This window comes from Tachysurus vachellii, chromosome 2 (assembly GCF_030014155.1).
Source record: "Tachysurus vachellii isolate PV-2020 chromosome 2, HZAU_Pvac_v1, whole genome shotgun sequence".
NCBI lineage: Eukaryota > Metazoa > Chordata > Actinopteri > Siluriformes > Bagridae > Tachysurus > Tachysurus vachellii.
The window spans coordinates 29,861,096-29,884,138 of NC_083461.1; the positions used below are offsets into that span (position 1 = coordinate 29,861,096).

The 23,043-nt window shown below is 40.3% G+C and overlaps 1 protein-coding gene across 11 annotated transcripts in view; it reads right to left on the minus strand.

Moving 5' to 3' along the window:
• LOC132841737 (receptor-type tyrosine-protein phosphatase delta-like) overlaps nucleotides 1-23,043 on the minus strand; it is a 352,060-nt gene that overhangs the window by 61,481 nt on the left and 267,536 nt on the right. For 10 of the 11 annotated variants that reach the window (XM_060864221.1, XM_060864220.1, XM_060864217.1 and 7 more), the window contains one exon: nucleotides 3,013-3,201. In XM_060864221.1, coding sequence (XP_060720204.1) covers nucleotides 3,013-3,201 — 189 coding nt within the window. Of the gene's footprint in view, nucleotides 1-167; nucleotides 330-3,012; nucleotides 3,202-23,043 lie in introns of those variants that run through there. The other variant, XM_060864223.1, reaches the window with a different exon arrangement.

Genomic DNA, 23,043 nt, shown 5'->3' on the forward strand with positions numbered 1-23,043 from the left:
GTTTTAGGGAGAGGGAGAGGGTTGGGGAAGGGAGGGAAGGAGCAAGGAATGATACAGGGGTGTTGGGATGGAGAGACGAGACATATACATGGAGGCGGACGGGATGGCAGGACAGCGAGAATGAAGTTTTGTTTTTCATTCTGTGAACTTCGGTTCAGCTCTCTTACCTCGTATTGGAGTACCACCTGGGTGGATAATATGAATGCAAATAAGATTGGAAAGAAGAAGCATTAGTACGAGAGGAAGGAGGCTGGGGGCTTTGGAAGAAGAATCAAATTAGCTTTTTCTGTTTGTTTGCTTGTTTGATTATTGATTTATTTTGTTCTTTAAACAGAGTATGTTAAAAAATGGTACTGAATGAAGGTACTGTAGAAAAAAAAACAGGAAAGAGAGAGAAAGAGAGAGAGAGAAAGACAGAGAGACTTAGAGATTTCCTCTAAAAAAAAAAAAACAGGTAGGTTATCATTGGAAGCAATTTGGAAGGTGTTACACTGGTTAAGTACAAGGAAGGAGCCATTTTGAAATTGTTTAGAGGGAGTTAGGAACATTATTTTTTGTTAAGTTATGATTAATACCTCTGATTATTACCTGGATTCAGGTAGAAAGTGTGTGGGATAAAGCACTATGGTGCTTAGGAGAGGAAGAAGGGAGGGGTGTGGAGGAGTGTGAAGGAATTGAGTCAGTAAGAGAAGGAACGTCCACACATGGAGGGACACATCAGAAAATCTTTTTGCTCATTTGTCATCTTTGCTCAGTCATTACAATTGTTTTTTTTTTTTTTTTGTGTCCTTAACCAGGTGCGTGTGATTTCTTTACGTGTGTGTGTGAGTGTGTGTGTGTGTGTGCTATACATCTGCTATACATCTGTGCTAACTGTTAGTAAAATGCATGCCATGCATTTTAATAAGAGTTTGAGAGACATGAAACATTAGTGGGGGTGATGTGTGCTTCAGAGCTACGCACTTACCAAAGGACTCTGGAGATTTAAAAAATACGGAGAGAAGAAAGACAGCATAAAAATATGATTATATTCCTTATGTTTAGGAACATTTTTTTTTTTTTTTTTCGGTACAGTTATTTCTTAAGACTCTATTGCACAGCAGAATAAGAGGCGTACATGTAAAAAAAAAAAAGAAGAAAATAAAAGAATAATAATAGGGTTATAACGTCACACAGTGCTGCTCACAACAAGAGAAAGGAAGTTAAACAAGACTAGTGAAGACAAGACACGTTAGAGAGTTCAGGCGATCAGACAGATCAAATGATTAGGTGTTAAGAAAGTAAAGCTCCCCTTTAGCTATAATAAAGTAAACTCCGGTGATCGCTGCTTGGGAGTGGGCAAGTTGTGGAAGGAAAAATTTCACAAGCATTTTCACAAGAGAAGCAAAATCTGAGCAAAGCAAGGGATCCCGAAGGGGCCGAGGGAGAAAGCTAAGACACGACAGCACGGACACACTACTGTGGCTACGGGATGCTGGGAAAATCTTTCGCTATGCTAACGCTTCACTCATCACTCCACTCATGAGGTCTTACATAACTGATGAGAAGTGGGAAAAGTAAATGAAACCCTGCGATCACATTAGAAAATCAATAAAAGTCGTTGATGTCGCTGTAATAGATTTTTTTAACTAAGTGGGTGTGGCCCAAAAAAAACAAACGTGTGGGCGTGGCTTGTCCGTTTTTTGTTGTTAAACAGTAACAATGATTAGGTGATTTATAAAAGCGTTTTTTTTTAGTTTAAGAAGAGTTTCTGATTGTTCTGTACATTCTGTTTTTTTAATACGATATTTCAAATTAAAAAAAAATCTTAATAGAAATAGCGACCCAAACGGCCGTATTTCGCTTTGTCGAAACCCAGAAATTAGCTTGGCTCCTGTTTATAAGTGATGAATACAACATGAAGCATGCTGCGATTGGAAAATAATCAACAGTCGGGTCTAAAAAAACACCACAGCCGACACTAACAATTTGTATGTAACTGTAAATAATTTTTATCCATTTAGAGTTACATGTAATAATAGATGAAAAGAAAAAAAGCAATGCAAATTTCATGTTGGTAAGAAATTAAACCCTTCTTTAGGAAACCTTACAGAAAATCAGCCACCAAACGAATTTGTAAATATGTTTTTGCGATTAAAAAAATCGATTCAAATATTTAATGTAAATTTATCTGCAAATCCTCGACCAAACAGAATCCACAATTCAATAGCAGCGTGGTTAAATACAATTTGTTTAAATTGCATTATTGAGGAAAGGCTACAAGCTGTTTAAAGCGAGGTAGAAAACTTGCAATTTTTTCGGTTGGATTTCACGACCGATCAGCTTTCAGGAAAAAACAAACAAACAAAAAAACATTTCTTTCTTTGCTAGTGAGATCGCAGGGTTACACGGATGACGCTCACCCAACAGCCATTTCAATCAGCTTGCTCTGGGATTGCTTTAGAAGTCGCTCGTCGTTCGTTATTTCGGACGAATATAATAAAAAACAGCATGAACCATGTGGAGGTGGGGGAGGGGAGGAGGTCCTTTGTTCTGAATGAAGCCCAATGTTGAAAATTAGTCATTTTAGGAGAATAAATTGAACGTAAAAACAAAAGAAAGGAAGAAAAGAAACACAGGTATGGCTGGTCACTTACTGCGATGGAGCAGTAGAAAGTACAAGTACAAAAATAAATAAATAAATAAATAAAAGATGATGATATAGAACCTGCTAAGTGTGCAGTCACAGCAGTGAGTCATGGGTAATAATGGAAGCGCTGAACAAAATAAAAGACCCCTCGAAAGCAACACATATGAGTGTACAAACGCACACACGCACGCACGCACGCACACACGCGCGCACTCACACACACACACACACAACATAGAGGGACGGATGGCATTATCTACATGAAATAAAGAGCCAGATGAGGAAAAGGTAAGGCTTTAAACTAAAGGAAAGAAAAAAAACAGGAGTAAAGGATAAAAGGAATTTTTGTTTACTTTTTTGGCAAAAAAGATGAAGAACTTTACCTGATCGGAGCTGTTTGATTCTGCCATTGTTGTTGCTGGTGTTAACAGGGAGGAAATCTTTAAACCAGGAGATGTCAGGGTCAGGGTTCCCGCTCGCGGCACACAGCATGGTGGCGGTGCGCGTTCGCTCCACAACCTTCAGCTGAGGACCCATGTCTATAGTGGGGAATCCTGAAGGAAGCTGGTCCTCTGGAACACACACACAGAGCAAATGTTACACACATGCACTTGGGATTTTTATAACTATCACCAGAGAGAGAGAGAAAGAGAGAGAGAGAGAGAGAGAGAGAGAGAGAGAGAGAGATTGTGTTCAAAGTAATGCTTATATAAATACATAAATACATAAATACGTAAATACATAAATACGTAAATACGTAATAATAATAATAATAATAATAATAATAATAATAATAATAATAAAGGCTTCAGCAGGGGGAGGCAACTAGGATTCTTTAGTCTTTCAAAGAAAAAAAACCCATAGTGGAACAAAAAGTACTATATTTAAAAAGAAATATATAAAAATTCTTGCCGTGTTTCTATTATTACAATTCTTTCTAGACATTTTGTTCCGTTATTATTCCAAGCCTGAATCTATTGTCTAGAAAGAAGCGCAATACAGTGACAAGTTAATAAAGGCACATCAGATGTATAATAATAATAATAATAATAATAATAATAATAATAATAATAATAATAATGAGAAACTGTGATCTGTTAATCCATCAGTGTTCTTCGTATCGTTCCTCTCTGCACGGACTCTTCCACCTGCTCTGCTTCCACCTCAGCTCAAAAAGCTTCTTCTCTTCTATTTAATATTGATCTTTCTTTTTACTCAATACCACCTATTTATTATCATGGTTATAAAAGCTGGCACAGATCTCTATGCTCTATTGTACTTGAATAATACGTCCTAATTAGGAGTGCGTGTGTGTGAGTGTGTGTGTGTGTGTGTGTGTGTGTGTGTGTGTGTCATTCTGTGCTCAACAGTTGCACTGTTTCTGTTCTGTGAGATGTGAAATCAGATAAGTGGCGCAGCGCGGCAAACATCATCTAAAGGCGAGTGCATGCACAGTAGCACACACACACACACACACACACACACACACACACACACACACACACACACACACACACACACACACACACACAAAACAAACCCAATCTAACATAGATAAGCTCTTGACAGGCCCTGAGGGCTTTGGACAAAGAGCTCAGAGAGGACGACAACATTGCTGGCAGGAAAAAACCCACATTACACACACCCTGCTGAGAACACACACACTCTGACATGAGATAAACACAAACTTTCACATCCAACCCACAATCTGCTTAAAGGAAATGTAGTCAGGGTGATGTACATATACACAAAAATATAGGTCATAATAGTGATCAGGAGGATCGGGTACCTGTAGCATCGTTCTTTCTGTTTTGATACAGGTAATTAAATCTTTTCCTCTAATCTCTCTCTCTCTCTCTCTCTCTCTCTCTCTCTCTCTCTCTCTCTCTCTCTCTCTCTCTCTCTCTCTCTCTCTCTCTCTCTCTCTCTCTCTCTCTCTCTCTCTCTCTCTTACTCTCTCTCTGTGTTTTGGAGATGTTCCCATCATTAATTTTGCATGAGCAGCATCATGTGGAAAATGCCACTGTGCTACGACTGTCATGGCCGAACTCCAATCCCACTGCTGGGTGAGTGAGCGAGAGAGAGAGAGAGAGAGAGAGAGACAGAGAGAGAGAGAAAGATCTTGCCTAGCTATATTTAGAGTAAGAGATTATGATTAGCGAGCTACGTACATGTACATTTGCACTTTATTAACCAGAGGAATCTCCAGATGAAAATCAGAACAACCTTCCAGATCAGAAGCTTCTTAAATTCTGAGCTTGAACATTTTACACAGTTATTTCAGTTTGGTTATGAAGGGTTCTCCATGGTCATGTTTTCAGTTTGGTTATGAAGGGTTCTCCATGAGTGTGTTTTCAGTTTGGTTATGAAGGGCTCTCCATGGGTGTGTTTTCAGTTTGGCTTGGTTGTTCTTCATAAGTTCTTCCAATAGTTAAATGTTCTCCGTTCCCTTACGAGGTACTAGACACTCTCTAACAGAACAGCTGTTCCCTCAAAACTGGAGAACCCTAACAGGTAAGAGGATATTCATTGTTTTTCTCTCACATTTTAAGCAACTGCTTTAAAAATCCTCTACTTTTGTAATCGTGTTAAAAGGAAATCTTCGTAAAATGGCAGGAGATCCAACAAAGAGCACTCCGGCCACGGACACAAGACAGACTGGACTCTCAGATCGGTGTTGACGCTGATCAGGGGTCATGGCAAAGGTGAAGCTCAAACCAAAGCTCATGTCGGTTTTGTGTTAATGACTTGACTCTTGGTAAACCCGAGCAGCCTTTTCCTGAACTCTGTGTGCGGTTTGTGCTTTGTAGTCATACGTCTGTATAAAGTGACGCCAAGTCAAACAAGAAGGGAAATGTTCTGCACAAACTGACTGAGCAAAGTGGAATTTTAATTGTTCCAAGTGCAGAAGTAGCAGAGATTATTCAGGTCTCTAGTCGCACCACAATTCGTAAAAGATCTGCTTTGAAGTGTGATTAGAGATAAATCTACACGGTTTTAATGCCGTCGGTCTACTGACTCATCTGGTTTACTCTCTGTGAGAGATGTAATCAGGTTTATTAAATATTATCGCACCGTTTATTCCGTTCAGTTCCGTTCATCTCTCAGATTTATTCAGGGTGATTTTTTTGCTCAGCTCAGATTTCATCAATTTGGATTTGCAGAAACTTAGGAAAGCGTGTCAGCCATCTTAGATTCTGCCACAAACGTCTTGTGCAAACTGTTTACTTTCTACAGAGACACACAGATTAAGTTTCCAATCTCAAACAAAAATATATTGAATATATCGTATCTGTATATTTATTTTTGGAGATTGTTGTTGTTCAGAAGCCCGTTTGCTTTAGGAGCCAGAGGTGATCTGAATTGGCATCTTAGGTTTCGAATCAATCACACGTCCTAGGAAAGAAGGTAGGATGTGGTATAAAATGGCAAGAGGAAAAGAGCAAAGCAGCTGAAGAGGTCCAGGGAGTATTTTCAGAGGAAACTATAAACCTCGAGCTGACCTTAATGCTGTGTTCGATACAGAGGAATGGCAGGTAAAATGCTGTTATGGGGAGCTGAGACTTGCTGGAGGTTGTGGTTAGACTCCGTGATGTGTGTATGTGTGAAAGGATGAGATTCTTACAAAAAAAATAAAAATACAAAATAAAAATAAAAATAAATAGATACATAAATCTGACATATTATTGTACATTTAATCATTTCTAAATTTTAAAATAATAATCGTTATTTTAATTTTAAAAAAATGTGACTGATATCTTCTTATGCAGATTGTTTTTGCAGGTTTGGTGTGTGTGTGTGTGTGTGTGTGTGTGTGCGCGCGTGTTTTTGCTTCCAAATCGTCGATAGCAACTTCAGGGTCAAAGTCCGAATCAAATTCCAGCTAATTTACCAGCACTAGGCCGCTTTTGGCCCCTCCGGCAACTCGAAGCACACCGACGACAATCCTTGCAGGTTAGAAATCGATGAACGTGCGTCTCAAAGTATCACTGGAGTGCGGAACGAGCCTGAAAGCACATTCGCACTGTTTTGCTATGAGAAATCAATTTCTGACCTTCTACTTGCTCGATGCAATCGCCTCTAAATATTTCCACTTAATCTGCCAGCGCTGATAGGACGTGTTTAAGCGAACAGAAACCCAAGCTGTTCTGCATCTTACTGATGTGGTTCTAACGTTTATTCAGGAATATCACTATTTGTCTGTTTACTTAATTTATTTCATCCTAATTTCCTTTTAGATTCGTTCAGGTTAGATGATTTTTTATTTATTTACTTTTTCACATTCATGCTAAAAGCTGTATGGATCGTAGCAGAGACGTTGTAATGTGAATCTGTAATTCATTATGTTAATCAGCACAGCCACAAATGCCTGAACTTCTAAGATTAGATGGCATGAACCGCAAGTTGTTAGCATACATAAATTAATAAATACATAGCGAACATGTAACATAATTCATTTAGACTTGTGGATTTCTGGGCTTCTTGTTTTCTTCTGAAGACTTAAGTCTTGCGTCGACAATCCCGGGGCTGCGGGTTTTTCCGCCCGTGTTAAAGACGCAGGAGGAAACATTAATTGGCCGTAGGACGCCGCGGCCTCCAGCTGTTTGGAATGTCAATCAAGGCGAGCTTGCGCTCTCAAGATGCTCCAAAATGCCTCAGGTGATATTTAGAGCGTTGCAGAGCTCCTCAGTGTGGATGCTGTGCTTTTCCCCCGCGAAAGGAATAGCAAGGATTTTACGGAAAACTTCTATTTCACTTTCTCTGCGTGAGACCCGAGTAGACAAGAAACCTCAAAGACTTGGCAAAGTCACGGCTAACACGGATCACTGATGTTTCATGCCTAGCTGACACTATTACCTTGGACAAAAATACAAGCATCCCATACCTTTATGAACCTCTAATCCAGAACCATCTAAAGAAGCTTTGGTAAACTAAAAGAGTTCATTCTGTGAACAAAGAAAAATAAAAGATTGTACATATGGTGTGGCTGTTTTATCACTATGACAACAACAAACAGGTTGTTGATCACAACTGATCAGCAACCAACAAGTTTTTCCGTGCCTTTGGTTTTCCTTGGAATTCCAGTAGAATTTCCTGTTTACTCCAGAAACTGTTCAGAAAGTTTGTTTAAAAACACTTCAGATTGACTTTGGGCTTCTACAGAAGATGTCTTGTTTCTAAAAATACTTGTGGAAATGCTGGTGATGGTGTATGAGTGACGGTGTGTAAGTGAAGGCGTGTGAGTGAAGGTGTGTCTGCGCTCGGAAACTCAAAGACCCGACAAAGTCACAGTCACCAACAGCTGGCCACTTAGTGAAACACTTCGATCATTAGATTTACTTGTGGAGACCTGAATGAACAGCCTGTGGTATTTCACACATATGCACACACAGACATACACACACAAAGATTAATCACCATTACATTTATAAATCACCATGCAAATTAAAGTGTGGCTCACTGCAGCACCTTCTGCTGATTAACAGCCAGAACACGGCAGCCAGCAGCGGCGACGTTTCCTCCAGCCGTAATTCTAAGCAAATACCACCAATTACTGTTAATTAATTTGTGTTCATGACACGGTGTTTGGCGTAGCGGCCTCTGAAAATAAAAGGGTTATTGACGAAAACATTAAAATGCATAAATGAAGTAATATCACACGCATTCTGAGCAGCAGGAGGCTTTATCGCGTACTGTTCCGTTAGAAGTTGCGGTAATAAGTGCGGGCTCGGGTTTTGACTTCTGAGCGAATAAATAAATGACACCAAACGAAAGTAGTGTTGCTCAGGGGAGCGACAAACTCACTTCCTGTGGCGAGAAGAGAAATATGAGCTGAAATTTAGCAAGGAGAGAAAAAGACACAGAGATAAATGTGAAGGCGAATGTGACAACCGAGCGGGAATGAATCAAACAAAGAGCTGTTTTTTGTCTTTTTCAGCAATAAAACAAGATACTAGGGTTAATAAGTAAGCTTTATCTTATTTAGATGCTATCATATTGTTAGCTTAGCACATGACTTGTTAACTAGCAGGAAGCTAATGCTGGCTGAATGAATCTTGGTGTAGATATAAAGAAAAAAAATATGAATAGAAAGCTAGAAAGCTAGCTAATTAATGTTGGCTAGATTCCTGTCAGCTTTGTCACTGGAATATTGTTTTAAAAGTTAAAAAAATTCTTTCACATGAACTAGAATCTAGTTAGCAACCTAGATTACATTAGATGTTGACTAGATTTACATTTACAGCATTTGGCAGACACCCTTATCCAGAGCGACTTATATTTTAACTTGTTTTTTTTAAACAACTGAGCAATTGAGGGTTAGGGGCCTTGCTCAGGGGCCCAGCAGTGGCAGCTTGGTGGACATGGGATTCAAACTCACTACCTTACACTTTAACCGCTAAGCTACAACATCTCCTAGATGACATTCTCGTTGATGCTAGCTTTAACTAGAAGGTAGTATCTAATGATGACTAGAAACATACTCTCTCATGCTAGCTTCAATTTGAAGACCGTTAGCTAGCTAATATTGGCTAGTTGATGGTCTCTTTGATGCTATTTTCAGGATTTAAAGAGGTTTTTGTTTTCATTAAACCTTTTCTAACAAATTTGAAGAAGTATTTACCTCAGAATAAACCTAATAATGAGCTAAAATTCTTCTAGCATTCTATATATTTGTTAATTAGCCGGGTACGTCTAGTTTCACAATGAAAAAATCCACATTTTTACTTGAAATCTTGCTGTCTCATTAAATCACAGAACATCTTCCTCACTGCAAATAAGCTAATACTGCAACAGCTCATACGAAAAAGCAGAAATCGCTGATTGGTTCTGATATAAAAAAAACTCTTTTCTCCAGTGATAATTTCCAGGCATTACCCTCTACACTCAGGTCATCAGGCAACAGATAGATGTTCTGCCAAACTTCCATATCTCAACCAACGACCCTTAGCTTTCCTTATCTAACCGAGGGAGTCGTTAAATGGACGTATATGATTTGTAATAATCACCGCAATCTGTAATATGAGCTCGGAGGAGCCGACTACATATTTTACACATTAGTGAGGCTCTAATTTAGCCGGTTCATAAAATACGTTTTTATTTATTTATATTTGTTTCTAATGAGGTGTCCTCCCGTTTATTTATAGCTAACTTCACAAGATGTAATATTCTCCTTGAGAGGACCTTCTAATTAAATATAGCTAATTGACTTTCTATGAACTGGGCTAACATCCAAACATGATTACTTTGCTATTTAGAGTGTTTAGCTTAGCCGTGCTTGTTTAGCTGAGAATGAGTGAGGCTGTTCATGAGAGTAGGAAGGGGAAGCTAATTCTGTTATCTCTGCTGGGGCCATTTCATTAGCGCTGCGCTAACGCAGAAGGCATGGGAAGTTATATCTCTCAGCCACTAAACTTACTGACTTGATCTGATTGGTTGAACGAGTCCATGTCATGCTTATTTTTCTAGGAGATGAGGGGAAAAAGTCTGCTATTGTACTGAGATTAGCACTGATCTCTATAGCTTTGTCTACAACAAAATAAATCTCTGAGTAAATCAAAGTGCAATCTCTCCGGACTCGATACTCGAAACGGTTTCGTTTTTTTTTTCTTTTCGGATTTAGCTGTAGCACTGAAGACAAAACCGTATATCTTGCGTTTACTTTCCTGCCTCTGTATCATGGCTGTAATATCAGCAGTGCACATATTGGACTAAGGCAGAACATTTTTGCCGGTGTGTGTGTGTGTCAGACTTTTATTCTTTACCCAAAATAACCCTGTGCCTATGATGTGATACATTCGTTGCCCTGTTTTTTCCCTTTCTGAGCGGGTACAATCTCCTTACAGAAGCCCAGTCCGAGGATCCCTTTTGCTGAAAAACTGATGGATTACCAATGTGGCTGTATAGCAGGAAACTCTTCGAGTATGACACCTATCCGTTTTATATTTTCCGCTTGCTTTCCCGCTTTTGTGTGAAGTGTGGGCCAAAGAGGTTTAAGGTTTAAGGCCCAGTTGCGTTCGCCTCAATCCCCCGTTTGATAAGAGCTTTTCTGGCCACACAAAGGCTCGAAGACACGGCTCTCCTCTGGGGTGTGACAGTAGTCTGTGTTGGCTTTTTTGACGGCTGTGCAGGATCGCTCGATTGCGCGACCTCAATCGTGCAAAGCTGAACGGAGGAAGATGAAGCCAAAGCAGTGCAGCCTTATAACATCGATCTGAGGTTTATCTCCTATTACAGGAGCAAATGAAGGGGGAAACGGCTGAGGGAGCGAATGATCGGCTGCCACAAAGGGTTAATGAATGACCCCATTCTCTCTCTCTCTCTCTCTCTCTCTCTCTCTCTCTCTCCCTCTCTCTCTCTCTGCATATTTTAATTTCACCAGTTAATGCTGCTTCTGGTCAAAGACACCCTTGAAAACAGACATGCACTATTGCAGAAAAAGCAGAAAAATGTGTGATAGAAAAAAACCCCAGCAAACATAAGAGTTAAAGACAGACTTTCTCCAAGGTCCTGGCCTGGAAACGGAAGAATGATCAAGGTCCTGGGGTGTGAAAGATGACAGTGTCCTTATGATAAATCGTGCTGCCTCGTCACGTAGCGGGATTGCTAACTCAGTGCCATATGGCCGAAACCAAAATGTCTGCCTTAGTAACCTCTAACCTCCACCGTGACAGAGGAACACTTTAAATTGCTGTTTCCGTCTTTAATACATCATGTCCTTTCTGGTGTTCTTGTTCTTGTTGTAGTTTTTTAATGAAGTCTGTTTCTCTAAACAACACAGCAATGACAACATACTCATGAATGACCAAAAGTTCCACGGCAACATAAGGACACAGCTAACCTTGACCAGATAATCTTAATGTGATAGAACATTCCTGCTAATGCAGGAACATCATAGAGTACAGCCAAGACTAAAACAAACATGTCTACCAGAATGAAATAAAACATGGCCTTTTCCTCTCTTCCTCTATTTAACAAGCTAATACAATAATTATACAATGCAGTGTAGTATACTGGAATAAATGTGATATAGTGAAACAAAATGACTGCCTTGATAGCCAACACTAGCTTTCTTTCTCAATTTATTTTATCTAAGAAATGAAACAAACATGGCTGCCTCAATAACACTGAACCGCTAATAATATCAAAACCAGAACATTACAGATTATAAATTATCTTAGCTACAGAAACTAAGGTGTGGCAATAGGATATATATATATATATATATATATATATATATATATATATATATATATATATATATATATATATATATATATATATATATATATATATACGTGTGTGTATATATATACACATACAGAGAGAGAGAGAGAGAGAGAGAGAGAGAGAGAGAGAGAGAAAGAAAAGAAAAGAAACAAGGCCGCAAAATTGAGAAAATTGTAATAGAGGAAGAAAGAGTAGTGAGAACTAAAATGCAAGAATGAGAAAAATGAGAAGTAATAAATAAAATGAATCTTAATTTTAATTTAATGACATTATTATTTCATGCCAATGCTTGGTACTGGAATGCTGAAACAAAGATGGCCGCCTTGCTAATGCTATAGCATAATAGAGGAGAAGTAAAATATACTGTGTCATACTGTTGGTCCTTTCTAAATTAAATCTAACGTAAGGCAAATTGCTATGTGTAATATTAAGATTATATTAAGTTGCCTCACTAACAGACAGAGGAGGAGGAGAAAAATGTGGCTTGTGTCACTATAGCAATAGCTGCAAAATAACAAAATATTAGAAACTGAGGTTAAGATGGCTGCTATACTGTTGTGGTAGCTAGCTTTTCCACGCTGACCGTGAAGGAAAGTCTTCTTTTAAAACCAAATGTCAACCTGCTACTGTAAAGTTCTGCAACATTTCCTAACAACAAAATGCTACACAGGATGTTATAATAAAGGCTTAGCCTACGTGCCTGCTGCTAACGTGTCCCAGAAGTTTAGTAATGAGTGAATGAATACACTGCTTCTCTTGTGGATGATGTTCAATCCCCACATACATCCTTGTTTCTGTGATGTATTTAATTATGTTTCCCCTGGCAGTGGAGATAGCGAATTGTTAATTACACTTTTGTCATCTCTTGAACAGAGCTACTCGACCAAACAGGAGAGCTCTTGATTAACAATGCAGCTGGTTATTCCGACTATGTGCCAAAACTATGACGTCGTTTTACTTGCTGTGAGATTTTTCACTCAATGGTTGCTTCTTCATTATTCCAGATCTCCCTGTTATTCTCTTTCCCTCTGCCTGTGCTGTTTATTTCCATTATCCTTCTTGTCATGCACTGCTTGATCTTAGATAAGGAGGTTATCTTTAATATTCTGACAGGTAGCTGATCTGACCACCGTATGTTTTATCGGTGGACGGTAGCCTATTTATATCTTATGAGATGTCTGTGGAGTTTTATTAAGAAATACATTGTAAAAAGGCAAAAGGAAAATCCCAGCCATGTATTTAAAGGTGTATTAAGCAGCATAAGATATTACAGCCTAGTTTGATTTTAGCATTATTATGAGCATTATGATTAGCCAGATTATTACTGGTATAACTGCTAACACACATTGTCAGCTCTGAATTAATAAGCATGTGTGTTAAATCTCCTCTTGGTTTGTCTTTAATATGTCTAGCTAAATGTATATTTGGCATGTGCCCATGAAGGAGGTGTGGCCTGTGTTCCTGTCAGTCCCTGTGAAGGAGGCGTGGCCTATGATCTTGTCAGTCCCTGTGAAGAAGGTATGGCCTATGATCCTGTCAGTTCCTGTGAAGGAGGTGTGGCCTATGAGCCTCTCAGTCTCTGTGAAGGAGGTGTGGCCTATGAGCCTCTCAGTCCCTGTGAAGGAGGGGTGGCCTATGAGACTCTCAGTTCCTGTGAAGGAGGTGTGGCCTATGATCCTGTCAGTCCCTGTGAAGAACATGTGGCCTATGAGGCTTTCGGTCCCAGTGAAGGAGGTGTGGCCTATAAGCCTCTCAGTCCCTGTGGAGGTGTGGCCTATGTGCCTCTCAGTCCCTGTGAAAGAGGTGTGGCCTTTCAGGAAGGAGGCGTGGCCTCCCATAAGATTCTTCTTAATTAAATTAAAGTATTTGCTGGTATGTTGAAGCAACTCTTAATTGTATCTAATTGAGCTGTTGCTTTTTTAACTCCATAAGCAACTATCAATGTTCACAAGTTCTGTACAAGTTCTGCTCTGAAAAAAATCTGATGCAACTCCCAACCTGTTATAAACACTAAATCACGCTAATATACTGCACATGAGGCTAAATAACCAACTGCCGCCGTGCACAGATGGTAAGCTGCTGTGTGATGCTCCAGCTCTGCTCTTTGTGCTGTGTGTGAGGTTTTTCAGGATCGCGATGGCGCTATTTCATGGTGCCAAGAATCCCCCCGACACGCGCAATAATGTAAATCTGTCTAAAGAAGGAGAAGGACTGCTTTAGCCACTCGCCATCACACTCATCGTTCGTGTTAGCAGAGGCGATTATGTGCTTAAGTGTAAACGCGTATCGATTGACTCCACCAATAAGTCTATCGAGCTGAGTCATTGGATTTAAACTGATAGCTGTGTGTAAAATGCTAGTAAATCACGACAACACATGCCCTTACAAACATTCCTGCAAAAAAAGCTTGAGAGCCTGTGCATAGCTCAAGCTAAGGTTTCCTTATTCCAGTCCTCAGGCTAAGACACACAGACGTGACTGAACAACAGAAGCAGGACAGGACAAGACGGAGCGACAGACACGATGGAGACAGATTCTTCACTGACGCCTCGTCAGCCCATTCAGCCATGCTGCGATTTCACGCCGATTTAGAGGCGGGTCACGTGTCTCCTAAGGTTTGGATGCTTTACGTTCCACAGGACCAAACTAGACGACCTTTAACCTTGGCAGGAACAGCCGTAAGGGATTAGGATGTAGATCCGGGCTGATATAGAGAACATAAAGTCTTTCTTCAACTTATACGAATTAGTTACACAAGGAATGAATGGACAAAGTGTTTTATTCCTGTTATACCTAAATTTGCCTACGATTAATATTTTTTGAATAAAGTATTGTATCCTTGTATATTTACGTTTCATGTCGTATGAAGATGTCTGATCCAGTGATCTGATCGACGTGAAGAAAATTTGAGGTTAACAATAAAATCCCTGCTAATTAAAACACAGCTAATTAAAAGTAATGTATCTTCATCACTAAGTTTTTCAATCAATGGGAACACACTACTGAATAATAAAAATAGTGCATAAAATTGTAAATTGGGACTAACATAATAATAATAATAATAATAATAATAACAATAATAATAATAATAATAGTTAAGAAACACACACACTCTAAAGGGGGTGTGGCTTCAGGTGCATGAATAAAAGAAGAAATGGATAGAACACACACACACACACACACACACACACACCCACACACAAATATTACACATTCCTTCTCTGAAATCTGTTCCTGAAATTAGTTCTCACAACTCCTACTCTTTGAACGCCCACAGTTTCAGAGCTAAGATGCTAATTCTGAGCGATCGTGGCATTAATTTGTGCAAATTGCTGGGCCTGTGCAGTGCAGACAGAGTGTTTCCAGCGACAGGCTGAATTGCGTCTCACCTCTGCTGGCCTCGGGCTCGGGGAGCGTGAGTGCTGAAATTGTGTCCCTTCATTAATGATCTCAATGCATCAGAGCTGACAAGGAGTGTAAGGGTTCGGCTCCCGAATATATATGCCGCAAATTATTCTCATGCAGAGAGGGAGAGGGGGAGAAGGGAGAGATGGGGAGAAAGGATAGAGGGGGAGAAGGGAGAAATGACAGAACATCCAGCAAAACACAGAGAGAGAAAAAGAGCAAAAGTGAGACAATGAAAGAGAAAATGGGAGAAACTAAGAAGAGGAAATGAGAGGAAATCAGTGAGTGAGTGAGAGAGAGAGAGAGAGAGAGAGAGAGAGAGAGAGAGAGAGAGAGAGAGAGAGAGAGAGAGAGCAATTCAAGAAAGGATGATGGGAGAATGTTAAAGAGAGAAAGAAGAAGGAAGAGAGAATGAGAGAGAAAGTGAGCAAGTGAATGAGAGGATAAGAAAGATAAAGTGTACAGATAAGAATAAAGTAAAATAATATGAGAGAGAGAGAGAGAGTGACAAAAAGACAGAAAGAATGAAAAACAAGAGAAAATAAGACAATGAGAAAGGTAGAGAAATAAAAAAGTGACAAATAAAAAACAAGAAACACAATACAACAAATGTGTGTGTGTGTGTGTGTGTGTGTGTGTGTGTGTGAGAGAGAGTGATGATATCCTCCTCTCCTAGCTGAACCTTGTGTCCTCTCTAAGTCTGGGGTTTTGTAATTAATTTCCATGTTTTATTTGATAAATGGTAAAGCAGCTCTGATGCCAGAGATTATGCTGAGTGTCGCAGCAGCAATCAGCTCTTCATTTGCTGCTTTATTTCCCAAATCCACCTTCACAGGCCACACACCTGCACACACAGTGCTCGGGGCGGCGTAGCGGTCAGACGCTGGCTGAATTACTAAAATGACGCTAATAAAACGCCTCGAGGGGTTCACATTATCTTAACACTGGTGGTTAATGGCAGAACTTTTTAGCCCTAACTCATGATAAAGTATGAAAACTCTGAGGATAATATCCAGAGCTTGTTCTTTACTTCTTCACTTATTTCTTCTGGAGGTGAGGCCTCCTATATGGGACTGACAGGTACATAGAGCATGCCTCCTTCTCTGAGACTGACAACCAAAAGCTACGCCTCCTTCTCCGAATCTGACAAACAAATCCCCACTTCCTTCTCTGAGACCAGCACACAGAAGCTATAACTTTTTCTCTAAGACTGACACGCAAAAAGCCACGCCTCCTTTTCTAAGACCGACACACAGAAGCTATGCCTCCTTCTTTAAGACTCACACGCAAAAGCCACACCTCCTTCTCTAAGACTGACACACAGATGCCATGCCTCCTTCTCTAAGACTGACACACAGATGCCATGCCTCCTTCTCTAAGACTGACACACAAAAAGCCACGCCTCCTTCTCTAAGACTGACACACAAAAAGCCACGCCTCCTTCTCTAAGACTGACACACAAAAAGCCACGCCTCCTCCTCTAAGACTGGCACAAAGAAGCCACGCCCCCTATTGGGAAACTGACACACATGGGCCACTTCTCTATATGGTTGTAATGGCTGTAAGATTTGTGGAACAGTGCACCAGGGCATCAAACCCTCCTCATGATCATGCTGACAGAGTCACAGATGGAAGCGTCTCTTTGGAACGAGGCGATAAGCTGATGCTCCTAGACGTTTTCATGCTCATCTCTTTATTTCTCTCTCTCTTTTCCCTTACGTTACCTTTTAGTCTCTCTCTCTGTCTAACTATCCCTCCGTCACTAATCCTGCCTGCCTGCCTGCCTGCCTCTCTGCTCTCTATCTACTTACATTTTACTCTTTCTCTCAGCCCATGAGTCTTGGTCTCTCTCTCTTTTTCCTTATCCATCCCTTTTAACTACATCCCTGTATCTTTCGCTCCATCACATCCTGTCTATATATCTCTATATCTCTCTCCTGCATTTATTCCTTTTCATTCCTATCACCCTGTAATACATTTCATCCCCAGTTTCCAGCTTTTCTCTCTCTCTCTCTCTCTTTTTCCCTCCCTCCTGACACATCACATTACAGGATGGAACTTGTGGATGCTTGTGGCGTGAAATGCATAGCTACATCTTTCACATGCACGCCAGATCTGTGTCGATCTACCGTTACCCTGTGCGCACACAGACACACAGCTCAGTGTGTCACGTGTGTGTGTGTTTGTGCACCCCAAGGGCTCAGATCAAATAGACAGATAAAGAGAGGGATAAAAAAAGCGATATGAGGCCAACTGGTCTGAGGCAGTGCCAGAGAACACGGATAGACTGACATGAAAGATTTCATCTCAGCGATAACAGACCGTTTAGATGGAGACAGAGAAAGAGAGAGAACGCAAGAAAGAGAGAGAGAATGAAGCTGCAGCTTAGTTCACTGACTTGATCTTTGCTTGCTCTGTCCCTTTTCATCATTCTCTAAATCTCTAAATACACAGCAGTGTGTGTGTGAGAGTGTGTGTGTGTGTGTTTTCTGGTTAAGCCATATTTTACTCAGACCTAAAGAAGATGACTAATTCTGGAGAAGCAAATAAGCTACTACAGAAGACTCTAGGTTATTTGCTTTGTGATGTGCATTTGTGTGTGTGTCTGTGTGTGTGTTAGGCCATGTCCTGTTATAACACTCTGTCCCCTTGCATTCTTTCCCCTTGAGGAAAGCAGACATTAGGAAATAAATATAGTATTCCAGGCGATGGATAAACCTAACCGAAGCTCTTTAGTTAAAGACAAGTTAAAGGTCTGACCGAACCTGCGTGCTGGCTAAATATGTTTCACTGCTCTTAAAAGTGCGACTTTTCCTTTTCTTTTTTGTTGGACTTTGGTTCATCAACTCTGGGTTTGGGAAAGGAACCATTAAAATGAAACCCCAATCCGAGCCAATAAAACACATCTTCTTAACATGGCCCACCCACTGGAAGGAGCAAGATCTGCCAAAGATGAAGAACAAATCCATCTACTGTAGCACCCTTAAAGCTTATTTTTTGTTTGTTCAATTAAGGGAAGATTCTCTTTCAAGTAGAAACCTTTGAGAAAACCAAGACCAAAACCTACATTCATACAAACAGCCAGTGTTTATCACTAACGGGTGTGGCCTAAGTTCTGTTACAAGAACCTTTGTATTTATCCTGGTTATCGATATTTAGCTAGTGAACCTTAAGTGATCTTAGCTAAAACACCAAAAAAATAAATAAATAAATAACAGCATGAGCTCTGGCTTTATTGTACATTAAGCCCTTCCCCAGGTGTTCACTATAAAGGGTCCTAAAGGGAAAAGGAGGCGTGATCCACCTGAATGCAGCCATGCCGATAAATAATTAAAAAGCCGAGCGAGTGGGAGAAACTGCTCATGGCTGAACTGATGTTAGACAGAGTGCATATCAGCACAGAAAAGCAAGATTACATCATCGCCAACGCTGCCATTAAACAAAGAAAAGTTTGTCCAAAATAGATGGACCTGGCTTGCCAAGCTACAATGCTGTGGGAATGACATCATAGACTATATTCAGTTGCTGAAGGGAAATGTAGCTTTTTTTTTATTGGAAAGCAGATCAGAGGACTGCAAAGGTCGTGTTTTTTGGTGTACGGGCCAAGACTGTTTTTTATAAGATGCTGGAAATAATTCTTGGAATTGGACTTTTTGTCTTGACTTTGAAAGAGAAAGAACAGAATCAGAAATGTTCTAGAAAGGTCTACAACTTGATACTAGTACTTGAAGAAATTTTGATGGTTTAGTACAAAGACAAAAATAATTTTGAAATCACTTACAAGTGCATGTTGAACAATGTCGAAGACACCAGTGCGGGCTTGATGTATGGTTATTTGTCTGCTATAAGAAATTGTCATCTGCATACCAAGCAAAGGTAAAACCAGGGAACCAGAATCTGAGAGAACCTGAAGAAACAATAATGCAAGCGGTTGAACCAGAAGGATGACATGGATAAAGGGCAGTGAAGGTTCCTGTATCTTGAGTCAACACTTTCTCTGGATGGTTACATCAGGCCTCACGACTCCGGTGAGTCAGAATCCAGCCTTCTATGTTCAAGTGCATGTCCAGACTTGAATAACCCTACACCGCGTACACCTCTGACCATACTTGTATTCCTTTTTGTGCATTCCTTGTTCTGTGTAATGTTTTGTTATTATTCTGGATCTTCTTCTGGTGAACTTTCCCTCAAGAGCATCATTAGCTCAATTCTGAGTGGTGGAGTGGGAAATGAGCCATGTGGCCTGGATGGTACTCTTCACCTTTGAGCCCTCTCAACTCTTTAGTTAGGTGTGATAATTCACCACCTTCTGACGGGTGACGCCGACCTCGACAAGAGAGGAGGGACTCTGAGTCCCCAATAACAATAAACCGCCTACACAGTGCACTCACCGTCTCCCACTTTAGAGAGATTAGTAGGTACAGATCAGTGGAGAACTTGGAAAAGATCAATGAAGGTCCCTCAAGAGGAATGCTACATCGCAAGTTTAGAAAATATTCTGGAGAAAGTCAAAGACAATTTCCAGAAGAGAGAGAAAGCAAGAGAGAGAGAGAGAGAGAGAGAGAGAGAGAGAGAGAGAGAGAGAGAGAGAGAAGACACCTTGTAGCTGTTATACCATAAGAAACTCACTTCCACAATGTTAAATGTAACTAGAAACAGATAAAACTGCAACATGTTCATTAATAAATTAGAAAATGTTAGCTTTATAATTCTGCCACACTGTAAGAGAAATAAACACTTCAAGGAATGCCGTGCTGTTGTAAAAAAAAAAAAAAAAGTCATAAACATTACAGAGGCTTTAAGGATCTAATGAGACATCACGTTTAAATATGGCAAAACACTATAAATTTGATGCGAACAGAAAAAAATCGCAAAATTACAATCGCCCTGATTGCTCGGCTGAGATTTTCAGACTCTCTTGAAGCTGTCAATAGATGCAGCAGATGTTTCTCTATGATAATGAACAAAGTCTATCTTCCTGGGATGCATAGTGATATTTAGAGCAACACTGCTGTTCTATCCACTTATCCGTTAGCTAAATCATATCTGACGCTGTACTCGTGCATAATGATTCATTTCCTTTATTAATTACAGTCAGGGGAAATTTTGTCTAGGCAGAGATCTATAAAGTCAGAGCAGATTAGGTTCGATCATTTTAATTATGGAAATAAATAACCAGCCATTATCTGTTCTGTTACTGAGGCCCATGCATCTCAGGCTGTGAGTAATGAAAAACAGCGGAGCAGTCTATAGAGCAAAAATAAATAAATAAGTAAATCTATTGCACAAGAGCCTACTGTAGCAGTGAGTAAAAAACCAGCACAAAAGCAGCACCATACCAATGAACTTCCTTTCGTTCTCGAAAGGCCAACTTCCTCCTCAACAGCTGTACATGCTGACTTGGACACATTACTGACTCAATGCTTTTCATACTTTGCGGCTACATAAAGGCAGAGCTCACCTGGGTGAGTAGATAAGTCCGTAAATGAGCAGCGTTTGGAGACAAACAGGCTCTTTGGCACATTCTGTGGGTCCTGGCACCTATGGAGCCGAAGGATAAACCGCGGTGCTGGGTGTTCTGTGAGCTCAGGATATTTCCAGGCTGTGTAATTTTACAAAGGTTTTCATGCAGAGAGCTGAACCTCACTTTAGTGAACATGCAGCACTGAGGCAGTGGTCTATTCAGGCATGAATTTGAACACTTCAGCAGTGCCTTTGTTTTCCTGTCAGCATTGCAGCAATAGGAACAGATTTGCATGGATTTACTGAAGATATGTGGATAAGAGGATTCGCACCAGGTGATGACTGGAATACCTCAAGGATGTGTGCTTGGTCCCATCCTTTACTTATTCTTAACCACAACTTTGGAAACCATTATCTAGTTTCACAACTTCTTTTAGCACGTTTAGCCAGACCCTCATACTAAAACTAAGAGCCCTTATCCTACAAGCTCTACACCAAGACCCACCAAAAGCACCTCGAACCCATGCCCAACCATAACCTTAACCCTAGGTGAAACCTTACCTATCTAAACCTACACATAAGGGTTCATATCAAAGATAGAGGTTCTTGCCATCCCTATGAGTCTTTTGATTCTTTAAAAAGAACCATGTCTGATATAGACTGTAGAGCCAAACAAGAGACTGCACCTAGACCCCAAGATCTTGAGCTTCACACGGTCCAGAGATAAACAGTTCCTGTGTGGGATGTGTCTCAGCAGGACTGCACTGTCTTAGCTAGCTTTATTCAGCTGCTCTGGGAGTTACAGTGGAGTGTAGAATAAAGTCATAATCAGCCAAAGATGATGAACGGAAAGCCAGATGGTCTCCTGACTTTGACACACTCTCAGGTTACTACATTTTCCCCAAAGCGTGGGAAGGCTGAACTAGGGGAAAATTTACAACGTCTATTGAATGACAAAAAGCTACCAAATGTAAATATATGGTTAGAGTATCATTTGCAGCTTCTGTTGCTTTGAAGTGAGGAGGGGGAATATTTTTAAGGTTCAAAGAACTTGCGCTACAACAGAAAGACGCTAATCTCTTTTAATCATGGCATTAGCTGCAGCTGCTGTTTGGGACAGTGTGTGCCAACGGATTAAGCGCAAAAACTTGCCTAAAATTTCCCAACATATGTTGGAGGTTATAGATATGACTGTGTTACTTTTCAGTCATACCAAATTTCTCGTAAAAGATGTTCGCTTTAGTCCTGTTCTCTTAAAAAAAAAAAACTTATGCGAGTAGATTCAGAGTTGTGGACTTCATTATACTTCCATCAAAGCACTTAATGCAAATGAATTCGGTGAGTCTGCTAGTTCATCACTAATGGCGTTCCTCATCATCCCCTATCCTGGCTGCATACTAATAACCCAGTGGCACATTTTCTCCTCCTAGCCTTTGTTGCATCTTTTGTAATGATGCAACTGCATCAACTGGCTCTGTTCCCTATAAGATCCTCCTATACGACTGACAATCTAGAATGGAGTTGCTTGCATAGGACCGAGTTGACTTACTGCCATAGCCAAGGTGCGACTTACTAGTGAGATCATCAGTATTAGTGGCCTTTGTTAGTTGAACCACATCCACTGCAACCTAAACTGTGTAGGTGAGGTTAAGAGTTCTTTCACATAAGATCCATGAAAAGCAAGTCCAACAAACCCACTCAAACAAGTACTTCAAAGCCACAGAAATCTGAGCACATCACTGTACAGTACATGCAGCATTGTAAAGTCTGTGCTAATAAAATTCAACGCTATCCACGGATTCATTTTCCAGATTAAATCCCAGATGATTAAATTTCCCTGTTCGCTTTTGTACCTGACACGGACAACAGGTGAAAGTCTGTTGAATTAACAGTAATTCAGGCTCTGGCTGTGTTCTCTGAGATCCAGCAGCAGGAGGATCGTAGCCTATAAGAAAGCAGGGGTTAGTCTCAGAAGATCTGCTACAGACCGAGTTTGTTATGAAAGAGGCAACAAAGAAAGGTCAAAGATGAGAGGAAGGGAAAATACAGAAGCAGTGGAGAAAGCCAGAATGAAAGCTTGAGGATGGCAAAAACAAAAGGAAATAGGTGGTGAGAGATCGAAGACAGAGGAAAACAAAAGGGTGGAAATAGCAATTTGCCAACAGAAATTACTTGAGAAAAGTGCAGCTCAGGAAAGAAAAGAGGATACGATCTATGCCAGAGAACATCATTTCACGCTACTGCCAGCACCGGGCTCCATTACTCAGAGCTAGAGAGAGAGAGACAGAGAAAAATAGGGGGTGGAGAGGAAAGAAAAA